This window comes from Aphidius gifuensis, linkage group LG5 (assembly GCF_014905175.1).
Source record: "Aphidius gifuensis isolate YNYX2018 linkage group LG5, ASM1490517v1, whole genome shotgun sequence".
NCBI lineage: Eukaryota > Metazoa > Arthropoda > Insecta > Hymenoptera > Braconidae > Aphidius > Aphidius gifuensis.
Genome location: NC_057792.1, coordinates 11,730,287 through 11,756,428, shown reverse-complemented (window position 1 = coordinate 11,756,428; position 26,142 = coordinate 11,730,287). Strand labels below are relative to the sequence as shown.

The following is a 26,142-nucleotide window of genomic DNA, read 5'->3' as shown; positions in this document are numbered from 1 at the left end:
AACAGATTTTTCAATGAAATAATTTTTTTTAAATACCTCTTGTTATTTCACTCATAAGTAAGGCATTCACAAGTTTATTTAACAATTTATTTAGTGAACTTTCAACAGATATATTAAAATCAGAAAAAAAAAAGAACTCATTAGTGTTTTTTTCCATCACATTAGCACGGAATTGGACTTCAGGATTTGTTGATTTTAATATCCGTGTGGTGCATAAAATTTCATATAAATCTAATAATAAATAACGTTCAATCCAGTTGCAGTTATTTACGAGAAGACTGATTTATCTTGTATCGAATAAAACTTAAATATACTATAATTTTTTTTTGTAAAACACTTAAAATTAGTATATATATATATATGCTGTTTATCAATATGCAAGTTTAACAAGATTATAAATGAAATCGTTTTATAAAAACTTATTCTTGTTTCGACATTTTTAATCCTGCTGATATTTATGCTAATATTCATATATTTTCAGTATAAAACAGTCGACAATTGGCTACTTTGGTTCTTCGTCACTTTAAGAGTGCTGAATTACTATTTTATGTATCATTGTCTTTGATTCTTCAGTAGGAAGGTCTTGAATTGTTTTAATACTCTGTTTTTTTTTTCTTCAAATTAATTAATTGATTATTTAAAATTTACTATTAATATTATTATTTATTATTATTGTTTTAATTTCACTTGTCAGTAAGTGAAAGTTCTAAAACTTGACGGAATGTTTCCTCCTCGAGTAACCTTCGCTGTTCATCCTCTATTTTTTGTTGCTCAGAAAGTCTTAATGCAATTTTAAGTTGTTCAGCTGTGTCTTGAATGGTATTATTACCATTATTTTGTAAATTATTGTCACTTTGTCTACTGTGTGCCCCTCCGTCGTCCAAGTACTCCAGTGTCCCTTGACAATAACCCAAGCTCGCCTGAATTGCTCTATAATACAATTTTAATAAAATATATTAAATTCATTTAAATAATTACTTAAACTTCATGATACAAAAAAGTTGGTCAATTGATGATAAAATTTATTTTTGTCAGTGCAGTGTTATTATGACCTACCTGCCTAATAGAACGTGAAAGTAAACCGTGCAAAAAAAGAAAAAAAAAAAGAACCAAAAAAGATAAATTAAAAAAATTAAAGAATAAAATGGATTGTAATTGAATTTTTTTTTTTCATCTTCATCTTTATGCATTATGCGAAAAATTACCTTTGCATTTGTCGTTCCTCATCGGTCATCAGATTGGGAGTACTTGGTCTCGATGGTTTTTGAGCTTTCAAAGCCTCCCAAATGTCAACCTAATAAGACAAATTATTTTTTTAACAATATGTACACCTTTTTTTTATAAGTATTATCAAGAAACTATAATAGTTATTTAACCATACGAATGACTTAATAAGTATGATACTTTAATTTATTATTTTTTATTTTGAATGATTACCTCGTCTTTTTCACTTCCTGCCTCTAGTAAACTTTGCTGTATAGCAAACTGTAATAAATCATCTTCTTCTTCCATGCTAAATTGTGTTCTATCTAATGCACCAAGTTTCATATATCCTGGAGGTGCCTCAAAACAAATATCATCAACAATACAATTAAATTTTGATCCATCTTGTATTTTTTTGACATGTGCAACTTCTTGATCCATAGCAAATATATTACCGAATGTTATTCTTGCATTGAGTACATGAAATAATGGAATTTCAATTTTAACTGGAAAACCTGATGGGAGTTGCATTTGTATAAAATCTTTGAGTTTAGCAAAATGCGTACTAGTTATTGCCATAAGATCAACAATTGGCATTATTTGTTCTTGAAGACTTAACGGATAATCTTCCGATAACCAAAGTGTTGCACGAAATTTTTGAATTTTCGTATTAATTTCTTTTGGCCGACCAATATCTCTACCTTCTAAATCAATTTTTGAATCAAAATATTCCTCCGGTGTGATATTTGATGGATTACCAATATTGTTAAATTCGTCAATACATGTTGCACCACAACTTTCTTCTTCTTGTTGTTCAGCAATACCCAAAAATGATTGTAATGGTGTTCTTGGTACTTTAGCACGTAATTTATCACTTTCTGATAAATGTTCAAGACGAGTTTTTGTTATCAATTCAACATTGCTTGCACTAAATACTTTACACTCATTTCCATTGACTGCTTCGCTCTTATCTGATCGCCATCCCCACAAGCCAGCTTTATTACGCTCAAAACTAATTTTATCTGTGTCAACATAAGTTGTTACAATTGGATTTGTTAATCTTGCTAGAATGCCTTCATCAGATGGAGCCATTAACTGAATGTTTTCATCATCAATGAGTTTTATGTGTTCCACATAAACTTTTTTAGTCTCATGGTCTACTTCCATCATTACTGCACCATCGCCTAAAAATTTATTTCAAATATTAATAAACATTAAATTGAACTAAAAATGCAAATATAATTACAACAATAATTTCAAAAATTACATGTACATTACATATATTACATTAATGTTTTTTCGAATACAATATAAAAATTTACTTTTTTTTCATAACTATAAACCGAATCTTGTAAATTTTAGTTTGTCGTCAAGATACCAAACGATAAATTCACACTGATCTGATCTGATTTAAAAAAAAAAGCAATTGCCAAAATTTAGGAATCAGTTACAGTAAGGTAATTTCACTACATACACTTGAAGTATTACAATATTCATAATTATTTTATATTTTAATTTTTTTTTTTCTCGATTCACCTGGTTGTTCACCCACCAAACTGAACACATAACTCCGTTCGCACCTGATAACCACCGGTGGACTTGGTACATCTTAATTGTTTTTTTTTTATTTAGTATGAAACAAATATTCCGAAAGAATCAAAATTCAAACAATTAAAAATAATAACAAATAAAAATTAAATGTATGTTTTTTATAAATCATAAATATGCATGACAAAAATTTTGATGTTATATTATCATTATTATTCAAAATGGAATAAGTGTCAAATAAATTACGTACTTTGGCCTTTGAAAACGTAACTAAGATTTCCACGTTGCCAATTAGTATGATCAAATCCAAGCAGAGTTGTATCAATACGAACATTGCTACCTTGTTTATATACTTTGTAGGTATCACTTGGACACATTCTCGACGCAAGAGGAACTAAAATATTAAAATAAATTAATGTTAATATACATAATGAAATAAATAATATTTAAATAGTAAAAAATCAAATTGTTACCCCAACTTGTAAATTCCCATTTCATTTCTACATAAAAATCAGGTGCTTGTTTAAGTCTATCAAGTAACTCTGGTATGCCATCAACTCGATTGCAATGTCTTTGATAGTCTCTTCGAGCAAGAACAATTTGCAATATTTCTGGATTACCAGTTCCAGTGGCTTCCTGAAGAACTATATAGATTAAGCAATAGATTCATTATATAATGATTTTTTTTTTCAATCAATAAAAATAGGAGAATACATATTTTAAATAATTTACCACTCCATCCTTGGGTATTTTCTGTATAAACATTTGCCTCATGATTAAGAAGGACTTCAACTGATTTGGTATGACCTAAGGTTACAGCTAGCATTAGGGGACTTCTTCCCCTACAGTCATGTTTTTCTATGTCATACTGAAATATTCAAGGAAAGAAAAATAAAAAAAAACTTGCAGATTATCAATCAAAAACAACATTATGCGTATAAATTATTAAGATCATGATGATAATAATAAAGTTATTGAATTAATAAATAAAACAAAGGCATGATTTTCAATTTTTTCATGATAAAGACTGTGACAAGGAAATTATAGAAAACAATGTGCTTGCGTGTCAAACAAAATGACCAATGACATGTTGTTAAAGGGCTTCAAAATAGTTATCGGGCTTCAAATAGAACTACTTGCGCACTCCGACTTTAATAAATTGGTAACTCAAGATTTACGCATATGGAAAAATAAACTTTCAACAAAAAAATATATTATGTATTGGTTTTTATTTTTAGATATACTAGTCATTCATTTAAAAAGAATGACTTAAGATGATAATTAGTACGATTTAGAAAAATTTTTTCTACCTTATATCCACTTACTAGATAAAGAACTAAAAACAAAAAAAATTAAAAAATGGATAACCTTATCATAAAATTTATATTCAAAATAATAGCTCTTAAAATATAAGTTATTATAGAATAAAATTTTTTATATTTTTTAGGATATAATAAATGTGTCAAATGGGTAATGGATAAATAGTTTTATTAAATAATCAAATTACATTTAATCAGATTAACTCAAATTAAATTACCTCATTGGTCGACAGGATCTTATCAAGTTCAATGTGATCATTGTTCCAGACTAACCAATGAACAGGATATATATCTTTTATCGTATCAATATTAACCATTTTATTTTCTTGATTACACACCTTTGTTTTCTACTTTTTATTCGGATTATAAATTCACAATGATGACATTATACAAAACTCTGGCAGATGTTTTTGTTCCATAAATGAAATTATAGTCAATTATATTAGACAGCTGATTCAAAATTATTAACAAAAAAAACTTTCACGTAACATAACATCTTGAAAAAAAGTCCATATGTATTATTTAACAACACGATATAATCATGGGAATGATTTAAATATTATCCGTGAACTCATTCAGAGACTTATTTTTGTTAAGTTTATCCCTGTCATTTCCTTCGCCTATTTACTTCTATAGTTCTATTTATCAAATAAACTCGTTATCGTTAAGGCATGTCCAACGCGGAACGAAAATACAGAGAAGTTTTTGAAATTTCGACAGTAGATTATTTATGTAATAATACACAATCTCTAATTTTTATAATTTTTTGTCGGTGGTTTCTTAAATTAATTAATAAAAGTTGACATTTTCGAAGGAGGTTATACATAGGCTCTTATGGCCAGCCGAGTACACTTCACACAAACCTGGTTAGAAACTATATGAAAAATACAGAGACTATTTCGAAAAACTGATATATTATAAAAATGAAAAAGACGAAATTTTGAGCCGTATATGAAAAAGTTTTGTCGGTGGGTTTTAATAAATAAAATAGACGCGAAAATTAGAATTTTGACATATTATTGTCGGCATAGTTTGAACATAGAGTAAAACTGACAGAAGAAGTTTGCATGTGTGGTCACACAGACACATGTTGCCGTGATCTCTTCTGCCAGTCTCACTCTATATTCAAGTTGGCCAACATTAAATTTCAACATAATTTTTTAATTTATAGTAGTATATTTTGATAAATAAATTTAAATAAAAATAAGATAATAAACATTTTTTATTGTGAAATAAGGTCAAATATGGTAAAAATAACGTGTTATGATTGATTTAAAAAAAAAAAAATTATTTTTTTGGGGTTGGCAGTGCATTTCTTGTAATATAAAATAGATAGGACATTCTCCCCTCCACAACACTCTAAAACCGGCGTTGGACATGCCTTAAGTCGTGGTTAAGTCGTTATCTACTTCGACAAACTTTAAGTCTCGACCAGCACCCGTATTCACAGGGCATTACAATTTAGGGCTTGTTTCATCCACCGGTGGCGCTTGTGGAGCTTTTATATGTAAAATCTATATAAAAAAAATTTTATAAGCGCCATCAGTGGCAAAAAGAAGCCCTAAATTGTATAAAATTTGCCCTGAGAATACGGGTGCAGCACCCGTATTCAGAGGATGTTCTCATTAGGGCGTTTTTTTTCCGATGGTGGCGCTTGTGAAGCTTTTCTATGTAAAATCTATATAAAAAGTTCACAAGCGCCGCCATCGGAAAAAAAAAGCCCTAATGAGAACATCCTCTGGATAGCTATTCTCGACATAATTATCCCCTGTACCGGGGATAACATGAAAATGCTCGAAAGCAATATAGTCGTTTGATGGAAACCATTGAAGAAGATACAAATAAAGCCATAAATTAAGGTAAATTTCCACAAAATAGTTATCCCTGTCGCCGGGGATAACTGAGGGGATAATTATGTCGAGAATAGCTATCCAGAATACGGGTGCAGCAGTCCAATTCACAGGGCATTACAATTTAGGGCTTTTTTCCTCTACTGGCGGCGCTTGTGAAGCTTTTGTAGTTTTGTATGTGAAATCTGCAGGGGCAGACGGGCAGTGTTGCCAGACTCGGTAGCCATCTTCCCACTAAAAATGTTATGAAAAACCACTAGATAGAGCTACTTACCCACTAAACTTTTAAAAACTTCAAAATTTACTCAAAAAAGCAAAAAAAAAAAAAAAAAGGAAATGAATTTTTTTTTAAATTTCATTATTATTTTACAGATATACTGTCAATACATTTTAAATGTATTTTTTTTTTTTTATGATATGATAATAAAATATATTAATATGCGTTTTATACATCTATATATTTTCAAATATTGTTAGTAATTTTATAGATTTTATAAATAAATAGTCTTGACCTTTTTTCTTATAAATAAAATATTAATATTCATTTTATAAATATGTATATAATCGTAAAGAATATTAAAAATAATATTTTTATGCTTTAAATAAAGTCTTGACCTTCTTCTTCTTCTTTGTATTGTTCTTTGACACCACCTGAACCAATCAGAAGTTTAGAATCAAACAACTTAAAAATCTAACCAATGAAATCTACCCACTAAAAAACCAACAAAAAAAAAATTTCCCACTAAAAAAACCACTAAACAAAAACTGCCCACTAGATTACCCACTAAATATGAAAAAAACCACTAAATTTAGTGGGAAAACGACTAATCTGGCAACACTGACCAGGGGTATATCACACAGTGATGGGTACGATTTTTAGGGTATCATACAATCATACGCAGGGATGAGCATGTATAAAAAATAATGTTTTAAACTATGTTTTTATTTTTTAAACTATGTTTTAAACATCCTTAGTTTTATCCATTTGTATAAAACATCTTCCTCTAGCGGTGAAACTTGGAACTATCATCAAAAGTAACCAAAATGAATTACAATCCCGGAGGGAGCTTAGGAATTGATGTAAAATATTTAGGCTATTTAGGACAAGCAGTAGCTAAGGAAAAGATGTAGCTGAGGAATTAATGTAGCTAAAAACATAATTTTTTTGACTACATTAATTCCTTAGCTCTATCTTTTCTTTAGCTACTGCTTTAGCTACTGTTAAATAAATAAAATACATGTAGTTTTATTTTTAAAAAATATAAATGTCCAAGGAAAAGCAGTAGCTAAAAAAAAGATGTAGCTAAAAAAAATTATATGGTAAAAATTTGAGCTACTGAGAGATTACGTGGGTTTTATCCGTTTTATCCTGTTTTAAACGTTTTATCCATGGATAATTGTAAACAACTCAAAAACTCACAATATGCCCATCCCTGGTGGAGACACCGCTTTAGTCAAGGGAATAAAGGCTTGTGGCCACTAGCATAGTTTTTCGACCAAGTTATATGCCATAGCACTATGGAAGAAAAAGTTCATATAACGGCTATAGGGCGGCGTTTCAATCGTTTTTTGAAATTGTTTCAGCTGTACCAACTTGCTTAGAAACACATAAAAAATAAATAAAAATATAACCTTTCTTATTCGTTGACAATTTGATATTTTGACAGTCAATCATTATATATATGTACTATATATGTGTAAATATAAACAAAGAAAGTTATTAATAACGCTAACCATTGTTGTTGTATTTTCTTAATGTTGGCTGTATCAAAAAATACTAGTGTGAAGTTAGCGGTTCTATGCTGAAAATGCTGCACGCAGCATTTTTTCAACCAAGAAGACTAGAAAGAAGGAGAGTCAACTCCCTGTAGTGGGGGATAGGCCAAATGGGACAAAATATGTCCTGTACCTAGAGCTTCTCAAATTTGCCAATTTGGCGCTGATTGTTCTCAGCCGTACTTATGCGCTAACTATTTTTAATAAATATTGTTATAGCGCAGGTTTATTATTCGATCATCTTAGAGCATGGAGGTGAATACACCTCCATGTCTTAGAGCAATGTCAAAGGAATATTAATATATCAGGTTTATCATTTTGTTGATCCATATTAAACAGACAAAAAATTCACTGGGTGATGATGATCGATAAGTAACTTTTTTAAAAATTAACAAGTAACATAAAAAATATTACTGTAATAAAATCATATCAACTTGTTCACTTGACAATAAATTTTGTTTGTCAACATTACGAAAATTTGGGATGCTAGAAAAGATTGAATGTAACAAAGCTCAAATTATAAATAGTGAACTCAACTCTTTATTAAGTTACCTAGCTGACGTTGTAAATTATATCCAGTAATATTGTGTGCATTTTTATCGAAGCAATTATATAAAAAAAAATAATGATTTTGATGGTAGAAATATTTTTGAAAGTGCTTAATTTTTCGTAGCAAGACTCAATGTATATTCAATAACAATATTTTTAATTATAACTATTAATTTCGTATTCCTAAAAATCAACAATATATTATTTGGACTTTTTTATTATGACTATTTAATAAATTATAATAAATAAATAATAAATAATATAATAAATATTATATAATTATATAATATATATAATAAATAATAAATAAATAAAATTATATAAATAATAAATAATTTTTATCAGTTATTTGTATACGATCAGCCAGTATAATTTTAATTTCAATCTTATTTTCATCTGCAGCATCACGCGATTTTTAAGTTGCTGACTTAGATAATACAGCACATGGATCATCAAAACTATGATTATGTTTGCTGCGTTTGGACTCATTATCAACAATGTTTGGGATTTATTGTATGAAATAATCAAATTATATCTTCTTCTTGAAAATATAGTTCACAAAAATTGTTAACAACTATCACATTAAGCCATGTTACACGAGCATCCTGCAGAAAATAAGAAACATGAAAATAGTAAACAAAATTTAAATTCAATGATTATCAGTAGAAAAGTTAATAAATAGGGTTTTAACAAAAACAAATACATCAATGATTTTATAAGCATGCAAGAAGTATGATTTTTTAAACATCAATTAATGATAAACTGTTAACATAAACAAAAACAATTAAATTCTGGCAAGAATTCTTTTTTATCAAAGTGTTGGTCTAACGATGTTGAACTTACTTACTTTTGGTATCTGAAAAAGCCGTCAAATCACTCTTGTTTTTGGTTTTCCGAGCACTTTTTGATGCAACAAACTCGTGGAATATTTACGTATAATTTTGATATAAAACATATATATAAATTACATGACAGAAAAAAAAAAAAATAAAAAACGCTATCCCAAACGAATCTGCGCTATAACAATATTTATTAAAAATAGTTAGCGCATAAGTACGGCTGAGAACAATCAGCGCCAAATTGGCGAATTTGAGAAGCTCGAGGTACAGGACATATTTTGTCCCATTTCTAATGTACGGAGTTGACTCTCCTTCTTTCTAGTCTTCTTGTTTTCAACATAGTCCTCGGCGGCCATTTTCTAGTAAATTTCTAGTAAGATATAGTGACACAAGTGCTATGGCCAGCTATGGCATAGAACTTGGTCGAAAAACTATGCTAGTGGCCACATGCCTTAAGACTTCCCTCACTTTTTCTGTTTGATGCCGTGTCCCCAGTGTTGGGTAGGTATGATACCGGTGTATCATACAGCAGTATCATACACTGTATCGTACAGTATGATACATCTCCATTATCATACGCCATGTATCATACATTAAGAGCGCCTCTACATTTCACTTTTTAAACTATTTTACTGACGCCGTTTTGCCTATCCGCCATTATACACATATTTGGCGCCCAAAAACAATATGTTAACATCCAACATGATATGTAATCTGAAGAATTTATTAATATTTATTAATAAATCAACTAACGAAAAATGGTTGTGTGTATTTTATTTGAATAATCTCAAAAATTACAATAAAAAAATGAGATAATGGACATGATATGTGGGCAAGGAGGGTTTTGACAGGTTCTAAGGAACATCATGAAATGCCAGGAAAAAAGATAGTTTTATTAGCTTGCAAAAAAAAAATAATAAATACAGCAATTATGAAATTATAATCACACGGATAATTTAACAGCACTTAATATCACAAATATATTTTCCCTGTCGTTCTTCATGAGAAACGTATTATATTAATCTGGGAGACCTATTTGCGATGTTGACCTCTTTCATCATATTAGCATACTTGAATATATTCCAGGCGAACTCATGAGTCAATTTTTTAAAGAAGTCATAATAATAACTGTTGAATCATTTTCTCGTATCATGTTTTAATTCTAATAAAACTTTTTATACACGTTGATGAATTTATTTATTATTTATAAGCTGCGTTCGATGGTCGTCTCGGCTCAGTTCCGTCTCACTTACGGCTCACTTATGGCGCTAGCGACGTACGGTTGTTTGAAGAACTACAAAGGCACAAAATCTCAATACAGGTGCTTATCTATATCATCACTGTATCAATGCTTCAATAAATATTGTTTATTTACTCTATGCAAACAGTGTCATCATAATAATCTATTACAATGAGTTGATAAATATATAATCAAAATGAATATAGAAAATATAATTCAGGTGAGAGCAAATAGTGAATGAAAGAAATAAAAATGAAAATACAAATTTTGGAGATGGAATTATTATCTGTGCTATTGAACAATAATTTTTTATCTTTCATACATAGGAAATAGATGAAAACAATCAAAATAATATTATGAACTCATTTTGTTATTACAAAATTAAAGTTTTAATAAATAACAATAAATTTTGAAACGACAACGAACAACAACAACAATCGTCATTTCGTCAATCAACAATATTTATTGGGGCATTGATACAGTGATGATATAGATAGGCACCTGTATTGAGATTTTGTGCCTTTGTAGTTCTTCAAACAACCGTACGTCGCTAGCGCCATAAGTGAGCCGTAAGTGAGACGGAACTGAGCCGAGACGACCATCGAACACAGCTATAGTGTAATAAAAAAAAAAGTTTGACAGCTGTGTACAGTGGTGTGAGTGAGAGTTTGATAAATCATTTAGTTCATTTTATAAAAAAAGAGGGCACTTTCAACTATCATACACTTTGTGTAGTATTATACGTATCATACGTATCATACGTATGATTGTATGATACCCCGAAAATCGTCGAATTACCCATCACTGCGTGTCCTCTTCTGCAGTCCAATTCACAGGGCATTACAATTTAGAGCTTTTTTCCTCCACTGGCGGCGCTTGTAGAGCTTTTGTATGTGAAATCTATATAAAAAAATGATCATACAGTTGCTGAAGCAACTGTGCCTTCCCTGCGGGGGGAATTTTAATTTCTTCTTTAATATATATCAAAATTCGTGACTACAAATTTATTTCATTCTCTATTGTTACAATGATTATTGTTACAGCTAAAATTTATTTAATTTTCATTCATTTTGCTTGTTCCTTCTAATGGGTCATCTCCATCTTCAGAATCGCTTTCTTCTAACCTTTTAAACTCTCTGTTTTCATTCATTTTGTTGTACTATGATTTTAGCCTGTCAATGTTAAATATTTATTACAAAATTGTCGAGTTCAATTGTATTTATTCTATTTACTTTTTTCTCTCGGTTGAATCAGGATTTAACGTTTTAGTTGTTGCTGAAGTCGTCATTATATTTTTAATTTTTTTATATTCATTTATTTTCAATTCCTTTAATACTATCACATCACCCTTTTTTCCCTAGAAATTTTCTGCCTTTTCATTCCATATAGTTTGTTCAATCTAAAATATATTTTTTTTGGTAAATTTATTATCTTTATTTAGTTTAATCAAACTTTTTTTCATTTAGATTTTATTTTACTTCATAATCACTGTCGTCTGCTAATGTTATTGTTCTTTATTTTAATAACCGTCCTGACATTGCATATATAAATTCCACTTTATTTATTGCTATTATGATTCCGATGATATCTATATAATGTCATTATTACTATTAAATTTTTTTTTTTTTTTTTTGCTAAAATTATTTTGCCTGCAAATGAATTAATTGGTAGATGTACAATTTCTTGTATTTTTTTAAACTCGAAATTAATGTTTGGTATATTTTCATTTTCCTCATCGTCATCGAATTTTACATTAGCTTCTACTGGTATCATTATTTCTTTATTATTTATTGATGGGTATTGTTCATTGATTTTTCTCACTAATCCTCCAGTGATCGTATATATTTTGTTTAAATTGAATATTTAATAATTTATCATGTTAATAATTTTTTTTTAAATCTTTTTGTTGAAAAATCTTGTTGAATAATATAATTTTTCCATGATATTTTGCTATACTTTTTTTTTTGTTTACTGATATTTTCCTAATGTTTTCCTATAATTATCGTATTTTTCTTTATATTCAGTGATTTTTCTATATTTTTGTTTATTCGTTTATATATTCTTTATTTTCCTATATTTCTCTTCATTTTCCATATTCATCGTGCTTAGATTAATTAAGGGACTTAGAAAATTAAAAAAAGGGGGGCATAATTGATATGTTCCCTTATTTATCGTTTTTTTCTTTATATTCAGTCACTTTTCTATATTTTCCTTTATACTCACTGATATTTTCCCATTTTTATCGTTTTTTTCTTTCTATTCACTGATTTTTCTTCGATATATTCCTATTTTTTTCTACCCTTTTCTTTACATTTACTGATATTTTCCCATATGTATCGTATTTTTCTTCATATTCAGCGATTTTTTTCTTTATATTTACTGATATTTTCCATATTTATCGTATTTTTCTTTATATTCAGTAAGTTTTCCTTGATATTTACTGATATTTTCCCATAATTATGAGAGTTTTCTTCATATTTACCCCTTTTTTTTATATTTACTGATGTTTTTCCATATTTATCGGTTTTTTTTTCATATTCAGCAATTTTTCTTTATATTCAGTAATTTTTCCTCTATATTTGCTGATATTATCCCATATTTATCGTTTTTTTCTACATTTTTCTTTACATTTACTGATATTTTCCCATATGTATCGTATTTTTCTTCATATTCATTGATTTTTCCTTCATATTTACTGATATTTTCCATCTTTATTGTATTTTTCTTTATATTCAGTAAGTTTTCCCTAATATTTACTGATATTTTCCCATAATTATGAGAGTTTTCTTTATATTTACCCCTTTTTTTTATATTTACTGATATTTTTCCGAATTCATCTTTTTTCTTTATATTCAGTAATTTTTCCTTCATATTTACTGATATTGTCCCATATTTATCGTTTTTTTTCTTTATATTCAGTGATTTTTCTATATTTTCCTTCATATTTAATGATGTTCTCTATATTTATCGTATTTAGATTAAGGGACTTAGAAAATTTTCGGGGGGCGGGGGGTCTACCATGGTTGGGGGGGTCCAGGTGAAAAGCGAATACAATAGGAAATTAAAATTCCCTAAAAAAAAAATTTACAAGCGCCATCACCGGCAAAAAAAAGCCCTAAATTGTAAAAAATTTGCCCTGTGAATTGGACTGCAGTGTTGGGTAGGTATGATACCGGTGTATCATACAGCAGTATCATACACTGTATCATACAGTATGATACATCTCCATTATCATACCCCAGATAACCACATACCAGTAATCTACTGGTAGCTACCGGTAATTTTCATTGGAAATCTACCAGTAAGACCTACCAGTAATCTACTGGTAGATAACTGGTAGGAACTACCGGTAATTCCTACGAGTAACCTACCAGTAGATTACTGGTAGGACCTACTGGTAGATTACTGGTAAGTCTTTCCGGTATCTCCTACCAGTAATTTACCGGTAGAATACTGGTAAGATTTACCGGTAGGTCCTACCAGCAATCTACTGGTAGGTTACTCGTAGGAATTACCGGTAGTTCCTACCAGTTATCCACCAGTAGATTACTGGTAGTTTCTGCCAGTCAATTAAAGAGGTTATACACAAATTACTCTTTTTTTAAAAAATATAATGAGAATGTTCTGAAATTTTGTATACAAGTAGATCTTTTCATTCTGAATACAACGGTATAATTATTTTCTTATGTTGATCGGTTAAATTTTTTGTAATTAATTATTGAAAATAATATTTAACATTGGCTCTTATGGAGATTTCAACCATTTTGGATAGAAAAATGATGAAGAAAAGTCTTGAAAAATCACACATATACTAGAAACCGAGTTTTATTAATTGCGCGAAAATTTTCATATATGTTGATCGGTCAATTAGGAAATTAATTATAAACTTTACAAAAATTAGATGTGGCAACGTATGGCATGTTCAAACACACACATACCCGCAATCCCATATATTGTAGACGGGGCGCAGGCGCTTTACACTTTATTATTTTACAGTGTAGCCAAGTTTCACTTGAGACTGTGACGTCAGAAGCTCCCCGCAACACCCGCAATGAATTTGTGTAAAACCTCCTTAATTCGCAGTTTGAAAACTAAAGATTGAGCTATTAATTGTATCAATATATGCTCGGTGACACAAAATAAATTCAGAGCATGATGATTGAACAGGAAATAAATGTAGAAACATATATAGTTTTGTGATGAATATATAATTTTATAAATAAATTTTTTGAATAAAATCTACTGTTTTAGTTTTTTCAGCCCTACGATTTTTAGTACTTTTGAATGCACATTGCATGAATTTGTTGAACTCTTCATCTGTTGGCTGACGTTGTCTAAAAATACGTGGAACAGCTTCTGAAAAACCAAAGAAGGGTGCTCAAATATTATTTTATTTATTATTAATACATATGTGATATTTTTTTCTAAAACCAACACCCCCCAGGGAAAGCAGTAGCTAAAGAATGAATTTGGCCAGGAAAATTATGTTTTAAGCAACATTAATTTCTTAGCTACATCTTTTCCTTAGCTACTGCTTTTCCTTGGAAATTTGTATTTTTAAAAAAATAAATTTACATGTATTTTATTTATAAAATAAATAAAAAATGTCCAAGGAAAACCAGTAGCTAAGGAAAAGATGTATTTTAGTGCATTAATTCACTAGTTTGCTTTTTCCTTTGACATTTTTTATTTATCTCATTAATAAAATACATGTAAATTTATTTTCAAAAATAAAATGTCGGAAAAAGCAGTAGCTAAGGAAAAGATAACTAAGGAATTGAGGCTGCAAAGGTATGTTTTCAAGGAAATAATTCCTTAGTCATTCAAATTCCTTAGCTGCCTTTTCCTTGGACATTTTTATTTATTTTATAAATACAATACATGTAAATTTATTTTACAAAAATACAAATGTCCAAGGAAAAGCAGTAGCTAAGGAAAAGATGTAGCTAAGGAATTGAGGCTGCCAAAGTATTATATTTCAAGGAAATAATCCCTTAGTCACATTTTTTTTAGCTGCATTTATACTTTAGCTGTATGCCGTAAAATATTAATTTATTCAATAATATTATTACAAGCAAGCGTGATATTTATTACGGCAAATACTCTAATGCTGAGGCTTTCGGGTTTATTAAAATGATTTACCAGTAATCTACCAGTAGACTACTGGTAGTTGATACCAGTAATTTTTACCGGAATATTGGTAGATTACTGGTAGTTCCACCAGTAATTTTTACTGGAATTCTACTGGTAGATTACTGGTAGTTCCTACTGGTAGTATTTACCAGTAGAAATTCAATGCAATAATGATTGAAATACTGGTAGGAGCTACCAGTTATCTACCAGTAGTAGTTACTGGTAAGCTACCAGTAGATTACCGGTAGCATATAATCCTACCAGTTGTGGTTATCTGGGACGCCATGTATCATACATTAAAAGCGCCTCTACATTTCACTTTTTAAACTATTTTACTGACGCCATTTTGCCTATCCGCCATTGAACACATATATTTGACGCCCAAAAACAATATGTTAACATCCAACATAATATGTAATCTGAAGAATTTATTAATATTTATTAATAAATCAACTAACGAAAAATGGTTGTGTGTATTTTATTTGAATAATCTCAAAAATTACAATAAAAAAATGAGATAATGGACATGATATGTGGGCAAGGAGGGTTTTGACCACTGAAATATAATAAAACTGGAAGGTGAACTCCTATGTAGCCAATGCACGGAGTGTCATAGAATAGCAATATATTGGTTGGCTTTTCCTCTCACTCACGCATTGCACATTAAATCTTGTACAGTCAACGTCAAAACAAACTAGTACTACACGGTATAAAAGTTATATTATATTTCAGTAGTCTCAACCAATTATAGTTGACGTGACTGTACCGACAAGGACAATAGGCCAACCATTGAGTTTCTCTCTCGGCGACACGAAGTTCGGCTTCCAGTTTTATTATATTTCAGTGGTTTTGACAGGTTCTAAGGAACATCATGAAATGCCAGGAAAAAAGATAGTTTTATTAGCTTGCAAAAAAAAAATAATAAATACAGCAATTATGAAATTATAATCACACGGATAATTTAACAGCACTCAATATCACAAATATATTTTCCCTGTCGTTCTTTATGAGGGACGTATTATATTAATCCGGCAGTCCAATTCACAGGGCAAATTTTTTACAATTTAGGGCTTTTTTTTGCCGGTAATGGCGCTTGTCAAATTTTTTTTATATAGATTTCACATACAAAAGCTCTACAAGCGCCACCAGTAGAGGAAAAAAGCTCTAAATTGTAATGCCCTGTGAATTGGACTGCGGGAGACCTATTTGCCAAGTTGACTTCTTTCATCATATTGGCATACTTTGATATATTCCAGGCAAACTCCTGCACCCGTATTCAGAGGATGTTCTCATTAGGGCTTTTTTTTTCGATGGTGGCGCTTGTGAACTTTTTATATAGATTTTACATGGAAAAGCTTCACAAGCGCCACCATCGGAAAAAAAACGCCCTAATGAGAACATCCTCTGAATACGGCAGTCCAATTCACAGGGCAAATTTTTTACAATTTAGGGCTTTTTTTGGCCGCTGATGGCGCTTGTCAAATTTTTTTTATATAGATTTCACATACAAAAGCTCTACAAGCGCCGCCAGTGGAGGAAAAAAGTCCTAAATTGTAATGCCCTGTGAATTGGACTGCGGGTGCAGAGCTAATTTTTTCAAGAAGTCATAATATTAACTGTTAAATTATTTTCTCGTATAATGTTTTAATTCTAATAAAATTTTTTGAATATACACGTTGATGAATTTATTTATTATTTATCATGTAATAAAAAAAAAACAGTTTGACAGCTATGTACAGTGGTGTGAGTGAGAGTTTAATAAATCATTTAGTTCATTTTATAAAAAAAGAGGGCAGTTTCAACTATCATACACTTTTTGCAGTATCATACGTATGATTGTATGATACCCCGAAAATCGTCGAATTACCCATCACTGGTCCCCTTCTCTCAAGTCCCAAACTAACTTTGGTAAATTTCACTTATAACCAATTCAAACCGTAAAGTGTAAACATTAACTTTTATAACAATAGAAAATAAAGGAATATAAAAATAACGAAACATTGTTTTTTAAGGTACACATGTGAGACAACTTCTATTCTCGCTCGTTACAATGTAGCTGGGAAATTTGATAATTATTTGTGGAAAATTGGAAGATTTTAGGAAACTAACTATAATAGTATAGTTTTGGTTGGTGATTAATATTAGTTCTTCAGATAAAAGTATTTTTTTTTTTAGAGTAACAAAATGAATATGTACGTAAGTTGTATTAAAATTCTAGGCCAACCAATTCTTCCGCCTTTGGTAAGTATGAAAAAAATGGAAAAATAAATTTATTAATAATATTCTCATGGTTTTTACAATTCTTTCTCGATTATTATTTAAGATGACTGATGATATTCGATCTGAGATGACGTATTACAAACAACTGGCAATTGCAGTTGAAGAAAAAATATCAAGAGCTTCCCTATCAAGTCTCGAGGCATCACCAGAAAATTCAAAGGATAATTCAACATCCAGTATATCGAAAGAAACACGAACAGAAAAGATTTTCCATAAAAATTGTATTCCCGATGACGATACCAGACTGACTGATATAAACAAATATCCTTCATATAGATCTCATTCGTTAAAGACTGAGCTAAAAGCATCGAAAATGACTTCTGAGTTTGCTAAGTCTCAAGTTCCGACGAGTCTAGATATTGTTCCGATTACACTAAATAAACCCCAGAGGAGAAAACACAAATCATTTTCAGATATTGATGATTGTGTTACCGAACCAGCTACACTTGTTCGGCAAGGTTCATACACATTAGAAACACCCAGTTCAATGTTATTGGCTCATTTGGATAATTCTAAAGATTGTCAGAATAATTTTCAAGATGAATTAAATTTTTATACACCTACAATTTCAAAAAATAAACAAAAACGAAAGGAATGGAATATAACACAAGCATTAAATAATTGGACAGTGAAAAATAAAAAATCAATCTACAGAGAAATAAAGTCTGAAAATGATTCAATACCTCAGAAAAAAACATCACTTAATAATTTCATTGATGAAAATAGTTTAATTGTAGTTGGAAAGTCTGTTAATTGTATACAGCATATCTTGTCAAAAGACACCACTTTAAAAGAAACAAGTAAACAACATAAATTAATTGACTCTGAGCATAATTCTTTTGAGACTGCTAGTAGTATTGAAAATCAAGATATAGATCGAACGCAACTTGTTGGATCCCTCGAAACATTAAGTGAAAATGAAAATATTTCATTTAAAAATAAACAGATTGTTACAGATAGAATGACAAAAAGTCTTGATATTTCGTCATTTAATAACGATAATTCCAAAAGAAGTACTAAACGAGGGTTGACATCTCAGAGATTATTACATGTTTTTGAAGAAATTCAAAAGACACATGAGAAACAAATGGTTGAACTTGTTCAACGTCAAAAACAAGAACAAGTATTGATGCAAAAAACATTTGAGAAACAACAACTTATGCTGTTGGATCAAATTGATAAGACATTTCCAGGAATATCTGTTCAAAAAATAGTTGGAGAATTAGCAGAAAATAATAAAGAATTTAACGAAAGATTCATAAATAATAAGCAAATGATATATAATGGAAATTTGAATGTATGCGAATCAAATTTAGATAATCAAGTATCTGAGTTTGCATGCCAATCTGGTAATGAATCAACTATATTTAATGGAAGTTCATTTAATTCAGACGGCAAGTCTTCAATAGGCGTTAATCTATCAGGAGAAAAAGAAAATATTAATAATCCAAATTCCAACGAACGAAGAAGACCAAGTTCTAGTAGACAGTTATTTCCATTAACAAGTCAATCAAATAGAGTTGATACTGGCAGTTTGCATTATAATCAAAAACATGTAATGTAATCAATAATATGAATTATAATTAGCATCGAATATTTTACAAGTTTATCATTCAAAAAAGTGTAAATTTTTTATAACTCCATTTGTTTTTAACAGGTTCAAGCAGCAACGATAATCAATGCATATGCAAAAGGATATCTAGTCAGAAGGTTGATGAAAACCGAACGAGTGGTTGCATTAAAAAATACCTACAAAGAGGCATTACATTATATGTTGAAATTGCATATTGATGCACCACTAGAATTACCTGAACTTGAATTTCATCAACGACTTCAACTTCAAGTAATTATTATTCGATAGAATTAACGGAATAAAATGTTATATTTATTGAGTGTTAATGGTTTTTTTTTTGCTTAGTGTGATGCTTCATCTATAAATATGGTCGAATTATTTTCTCAAAGCCCAGCCAAAAGAATGAAAATCATATCTAACGATCGTCAAATACAACAAGCAAAAATGGAACGTTCAACTTCAGCTAGGTCGTCGATTTCATTTGCAACACAACAAACTTTAGCCAGGAAAAAACTTAGAGAGTAAGTTTTTTTTTTTATCAGTTTTATTTTTCAATTTTGTATTTTTGTTGGTTTTATTGATATAGTTGATGGTTTTAATTTTTTGATTTTTTATAGAATAAGAATGAACTGTCAACTGCCAAATACTGCTAGAAGTACAATACGTTCAAGATGTCAAACGTGGACATCAAATAGTCGCGAAAAACGTTCACCATGCGTTATTTGTAAGTGATATATATTTATTCAATCTAAACCTTAGATTAACGGCGTTTGAACGCAATTTAGTTCTCAATAGTTGTTTGAATAAAGTTTTATTTTCTAAGAGATATTATTGGGAAGTAACATATGATGGGTAGTTCAAGAAAACAACCTTTAAGGGTCAAGGGATATCCAACGCCGGTTTTAGAGTTTTATAGTTTTATAGGCTTCTCATGATCTTCTGCCGGTTTCACTCTAGCAATATATTGGTGAATTTTTCTCTCACTCACGCATGCGCACATAAAATCTCGTACAGTCAACGTCGAACCAAACTAGTACTACATGATATCAAAGTTACAGTAGGTGCGTTCTTTGACTTGCGGGAGCCTGCGGGTATCCCCACCTCTAGCGATCCCTCTCTACTCTTTTTCCCTTTCTTTTTCTAACTTGCGTGAAATTTCGTTATTGCGCTTCCAATTCCACGCAAATCAGAAGAAAAAAGGGAAAAATGGAGATAGATCGAAATGAGGATACCCGAGGCTCCCTAACGCACCTAGTGTATTTCAGTAGTCTCAACCAATTTTAGTTGACGTGACTGTACTGACAAGGACAAGAATTCACCAATTTCGTTTCTCTCTCGGCGACACTTTTGACGAGAGAGTTCGGCTTCCAGTTTTATTATATTTCAGTGGCTAACATTCGCTTGTAAAACGCACTGAGCATGCGCAACAAGTTGGGTTGTGTCGAACTTGTAAAAATGGCCGTCCTAATTCCCATAAAACTAGTGATATGTCCCCAGTTTACGTGATTTTTCTAGTAATTTTACGTGCTGCGCATGCTCAGTTCGCCCAGAATTATGTTGGCCATGTTCACAAGCGAAAGTCAAGGATGATTCGCATTCGCGTCTTTAGCCGCTCAGCACTGACGCAGGCACTTGCGACTTTTCTAAAACGAAGACGCAGAATGCTTGCGGCTTGACGCAGAGCCCGCGACACTATCTTGCGTCTTTTTCGAAATAATAATCCGCCATTGTTGTTGACATATATTTATTTGTTTACATATTGTGCAACAACCTAACCCTCAAATAATAAATATGTCAACAACAATGGCGGATTATTTTTTAAAAAAAGACGCAAGATGGTGTCGCGGGCTCTGCGTGAAGCCGCAAGTATTCAGCGTCTTCGTTTTAGAAAAGTCGTAAGTGCCTGCGTCAGTGCTGAGCGGCTAAAGACGCGAATGCGAATCATCCTTTAGCTTGTCGTAAGTTTGAGCCCTAAGGGTGCGAACTCATGAGGCTGGTTTCGTAGTTCATCGTTAACTTAATTTGATATAGTTCAACGTTTCTCTTTCCTATACTATATTATACCATCTTAACTTAAGGAGGTTATGCAGAAATTACTCTTTTTTTTTTAAATATAATGAGAATGTTCTGAAATTTTGTACACAAGTAGATTTTTTCATTCTGGATACAACAGTATAATTATTTTCTTATGTTGATCGGTTAAATTTTTTGTAAATAATTATTGAAAATAATATTTAACATTGGCTCTTATGGAGATTTCAACCATTTTTTTCGGATAGAAAAAATGATGAAAAAGTCTTGAAAAAAATCACACATATACTAGAAACCGAGTTTTATTAATTGCGCGAAAAATTTTCATATGTTGATCGGTCAATTAATGAGAAATTAATTATAAACTTTACAAAAATTAGATGTGGCAACGTATGGCATGTTCAAACACACACACATACCCGCAATCCCATATATTGTATACGGGGCGCAGGCGCTTTTCACTTTATTTTTTTACAGTGTAGCCAGATTTCAGTTTTGTCTGTGACGTCAGAAGCGCCCCGCAACACCCACAATGAATTTGTGCATAACCTCCTTAACTATGGACTGCAAAACCGACCCATAGGACGCAAAATTTGCGGTAACGCGGCCGATTTCAACATGGCCGCTGAAAACATGGCTATTTTCAATATGGCCACCGTTTGAGCATGCGCAACTTGAAAATAATTGAAAATGCTGTGGTTTTAGGCATTTTTGCTGTCTTCCGTGTCTGAGTCGAGCGGCGAAAATTGAAGTCACGTAGAATAGCAAAAGTGCTTAAAATCACGGAACTTAGAAACTGCGAATGCTCAGATACGCCGCCATATTAAAAGCAGTCATGCCACCATTCCATACATATATGTAATACTCCTGAATAAGTGGATTTTTCTCCAGAGGCAACGGTGCAGACTCTATCGGCTTCCTTGTCGTGTATTAACCAAAACAACGCGCGCATGTGACAAGAGTGGGGCACTCGGGAAACGTCGGAAGCTCACTCACACTACTACATTTGATGTAAAAATTATTGTTTGCACCAACACAAATAAATTTAACAATTAGATATAATAGTGTGAGTGAGCTTCCGACGTTCTCCGAGTGTCACATGCGCGCGTCGTTTTGGTTAATACACGACAAGGAAGACGATAGAGCCTGCACCGTTGCTTCTGGAGAAAAAATCGAGCCTTGCTAGCAATATAGGAGTATTAGTAGTATTACATATATGATGCCATATCGAATTTTTTTGACGCCATATTTTTTGAGTGAAAAAGACCTAGAATTCGTCATATAATTTGGTCGCCGAAGAAATCCTAGTTTACTTATCTTTTTTTTCTTTTTTTCAGCAACTGGAATTAAACGAAGTACCAGTGCTGGTGCTGTTAGAAAACCTTGGCGTTAATAAGAAGAAAAGTGCCTTAACATACATAACTTACAGAAAGAATATGATGAAATATAAAACCATTAAAATAAGAAATAAATTTTCTGTTTAGTACAAATATTAAATTTCGTATTTTCCAATAAAATATATGCCTTAAGTGTATGAAAACACTGAAAAACAAACTTAATCATTACTTCGATGTGTTGTCAGAGTACTTCTACGACAAAAAAAATAAACCAATTTATTAATTTAAATGAAAAAAAAAAAAACATTATAATTGATTAGGTTTTTTGAAACAATTAATATTAATATTAATGTTTCTTTTACGTTTCTATTATTTATCATTGTTATTAATTGCGGGTAGTTCAAATTCTGATAAAGCAACGGCTGATTCATTACCACTGCTTGATTCTTCACGGAGAGAAATTTTAAGTAAATATTACTAAAGCGTAGTAAATTTTTCTTAAACTATTCCTATATATATAACTAATTTTCCTACCTCTATATCTCAAATTTTTACTGAAGACTTCAGTAAAAAATTTCACCATTGATAATACGTTGTAAAATTTGCTAGTATTTATCTCTGACTTTTCCCCGTGTACGCCACGAATATTTAGATTTTAGTATACTTTGTGGCATAATTGAGTAGACCTAAAAAGTACTGACTGCCGATTGTAAATTTTACTGAAGATTATAGTAATATTTTTGAGAAAAGGTAGTCTTTTTTTTTAAATTCACGGAATGTTTTCTTATTTTCAAATTTATTTAAAATAGTTGAATTTGATAGTTTTTTACACATATACACGGAGAAAAATATCCTGCGATTTTTACACACCAATAATGTAAAATTTGGGACCGTATTGAAATATTGTAAGAATTCATTTTTTTTTTAGTAATCGAGTGTTTCACGTATTTTTGTGTATAGTTTACATTCTTCTTGTAGAAGTGTTGTTTTACAAAGTTAAACTGCGAGAATTACATTTTTTTTGTAGGAATGTTGTTTTATAAAGTTAAACTGTAGAAATTACCTTTATTTTGTAGAAATGGTGTTTTACCGACGAATCATGTAAAATTTACATTTTTTTTTGTTTTTGAATAATATATAACGATTTTAAATTATATATATATATATATATATATATATATATATAAAATGATTTTTTTTTTATTTAGAATATTAACGGAGTTTGTTTGTTTTATTTTTGTTTTAATAAAAATAATTCCTTAGTCACATTAATTTCTTAGCTACATCTTTTCCTTAGCTACTGCTTTTTCTTGGACATTTTTCATTTATTTTATAAATAAAATACATGTAAATTTATTTTTTAAAAATACAAATGTCCAAGGAAAAGCGGCTAATAAATATGTTGCCAAAATTAGATTTCAAGGAAAGAATTCCTTAGTCACATTAATTCCTTGGCTACATCTTTTCCTTAGCTACTGCTTTTCCTAGGACATTTCTCATTTATTTTATAAATAAAATACGTGTAAATCTATTTTTTCAAAATACAAATGTCTAAGGAAAAGCGTATAGAAAAATGTAACTAAAGAGATGAGGTATAAGAATTATGTTCAAGGAAATAATTCATGAGTCACATTAATTCTTAGCTACATCTTTTCCTTAGTACTGCTTTTCCTGGACATTTTTCATTTATTTTATAAATAAAATACATGTAAATTTATTTTCTAAAAATACAAATGTCCAAGGAAAGCAGTAGCTAGGGAATAATATTTAAGGAATTAATGTTATAAAAATATATTTCAAGGAAATAAATCTTTAGTCACATTAATTCCTTAGCTACATCTTTTTCTCAGCTACATCTTTTCCTTAGCTACTGCTTTTCCTTGGACATTTGTATTTTTAAAAAATAATTTTACATGTATTTTATTGATAAAATAAATAAAAAATGTCCAAGGAAAAGCATGTAGCTAAGGAAAAAATGTAGCAAAGGAATTGAGGTTGCCAAAGAATTATGTTTCAAGGAAATAATTCCTTAGTCACATTAATTCCTTAGCTACATCTTTCCTTAGCTACTGCTTTTCCTTGGAAATTTTTGTTTTTCAAAAATAAAATTACATGTCTTTTATCTACTACGGAATGGCTATAAATTAATCTAGTCGTAATTACGACTCAATTTATTTGGCGACATTCTTTTTTTAGAAACATTTGCCTATAGCTTTTTTATCAATTAATTATGGGAAAAATAGGTAAGGAATCGATATTGCTAAATAAATTAATTTGTAGTCTAGTTTAATTTTACATCATTTTTATTTATTTTGAAATATAATTATTGTGTCGTATGGCTGTAAAAGTAATTCAAACTACGTATTAATTTATTTGGTAAAAAAACATTTCGACAAAAAAGCAAGAGTGGGAGCAATGTGTACGTCACGATATTTCTACGGAAAAAGTGTAAATTTTACGTTTCAACGACGTAAATCAAAAAGATCACTGAATAAATGTTTTTTTTTCATTTTTTTTTCGGTAAATTTTACAATAAATAAGATGAATTCTATTAAATTATTCTGGTGTTTCATTTTCTCGGAATATCCGGTATTTCTATTAAAAAAATGTAAAATTAACAATAAAATATTACAAAATTTATCTTTCTTTTAATGCAAACTTTACATTTTCTCATATGAAATAAGTTTCCATTTAAAAATAATAAATCTTACAATATAGTCAATGAAAATTTTATGGGATTTATCAGATAACGTAGAATCATTTTTTATTCATGCAAAAATTACACAAAATTATGGTGTATTTCGCAGATGTCGGCCACGGTCCTAAATTTTACAATAATCTGTGTAAAAATCGCAGGATATTTTTCTCAGTGTACAGTTCAACATGGAAACAATAATACTATTGTTTTAAAATAAAAAGTAAATTATGAACAACCACGGAATTTTTTTTTTTTTTTACATTTACATGCTCATATCTCAAAAACTAATTGAAAAATAAAAAAAAAGTCATTTACGGTAATTTGTTTAAATCTAAATTTGCAACCATAAAGCTCGCTTGACCCCATACCCATCTACAGCAGTATTACATATATGTCATGAACAGAATGAGCTGTAGGGAGGTTTGAAATTACACTACAATTTAATGCTACTGTCATAATTTACTAGAGGACGTCGGTACTTTTTACTTAACCTCGACTGCAAATTTTACTAAAAATGTGTCAACCTGTTCATGATTTGTTTTAAGTGATTTTAAATGTAGTGAAACATGTTGAGATAATAACCCTAAGGATATGCGATATCAGCAATATCAATATTATCGGATATCGCGATATCAAAACACGTAGGGATGTGCGATAGTTGAAAAAGACTGATAATAATATATCGGCAATATTTAAAAAATAATATATATCGGCCGATATATATCTGAAAAATATCGATATATCGATACTATCGGGGGAAAAATAT

The 26,142-nt window shown here is 30.1% G+C and overlaps 2 protein-coding genes across 7 annotated transcripts; one reads left to right on the top strand and one right to left on the bottom strand.

Annotated features, from left to right (window-relative positions):
- Window positions 1-19: 19 nt before the first annotated feature.
- On the bottom strand, window positions 20-4,740 carry LOC122857615 (ankyrin repeat domain-containing protein 13D-like). Of its 3 annotated transcripts, XM_044159869.1 has the most exons (9): window positions 4,289-4,720; window positions 3,484-3,619; window positions 3,225-3,395; window positions 3,002-3,145; window positions 2,740-2,811; window positions 1,438-2,387; window positions 1,206-1,294; window positions 1,057-1,060; window positions 20-930 (listed from the first exon to the last, which is right to left on the bottom strand). In XM_044159869.1, the coding sequence occupies exons 1-9, from the start codon at window positions 4,385-4,387 to the stop codon at window positions 859-861; spliced, it is 1,737 nt and encodes a 578-aa protein (XP_044015804.1). In that variant the 5' UTR covers window positions 4,388-4,720; the 3' UTR covers window positions 20-858. The 3 variants fall into 3 exon arrangements, with proteins under 3 accessions (XP_044015804.1, XP_044015802.1, XP_044015803.1); XM_044159867.1 differs by lacking the exon at window positions 1,057-1,060 and having other exon boundaries at window positions 4,289-4,739; XM_044159868.1 differs by lacking the exons at window positions 1,057-1,060; window positions 2,740-2,811 and having other exon boundaries at window positions 4,289-4,740.
- A 12,607-nt stretch (window positions 4,741-17,347) lies between these two features.
- On the top strand, window positions 17,348-22,982 carry LOC122857585. Of its 4 annotated transcripts, none has more exons than XM_044159832.1 (7): window positions 17,348-17,365; window positions 17,470-17,698; window positions 17,781-19,292; window positions 19,395-19,580; window positions 19,656-19,831; window positions 19,928-20,034; window positions 22,679-22,982. In XM_044159832.1, the coding sequence occupies exons 2-7, from the start codon at window positions 17,642-17,644 to the stop codon at window positions 22,732-22,734; spliced, it is 2,094 nt and encodes a 697-aa protein (XP_044015767.1). In that variant the 5' UTR covers window positions 17,348-17,365; window positions 17,470-17,641; the 3' UTR covers window positions 22,735-22,982. The 4 variants fall into 4 exon arrangements, with proteins under 4 accessions (XP_044015767.1, XP_044015765.1, XP_044015766.1 ...); XM_044159830.1 differs by having other exon boundaries at window positions 17,356-17,401; XM_044159831.1 differs by having other exon boundaries at window positions 17,357-17,394.
- Window positions 22,983-26,142: the final 3,160 nt, after the last annotated feature.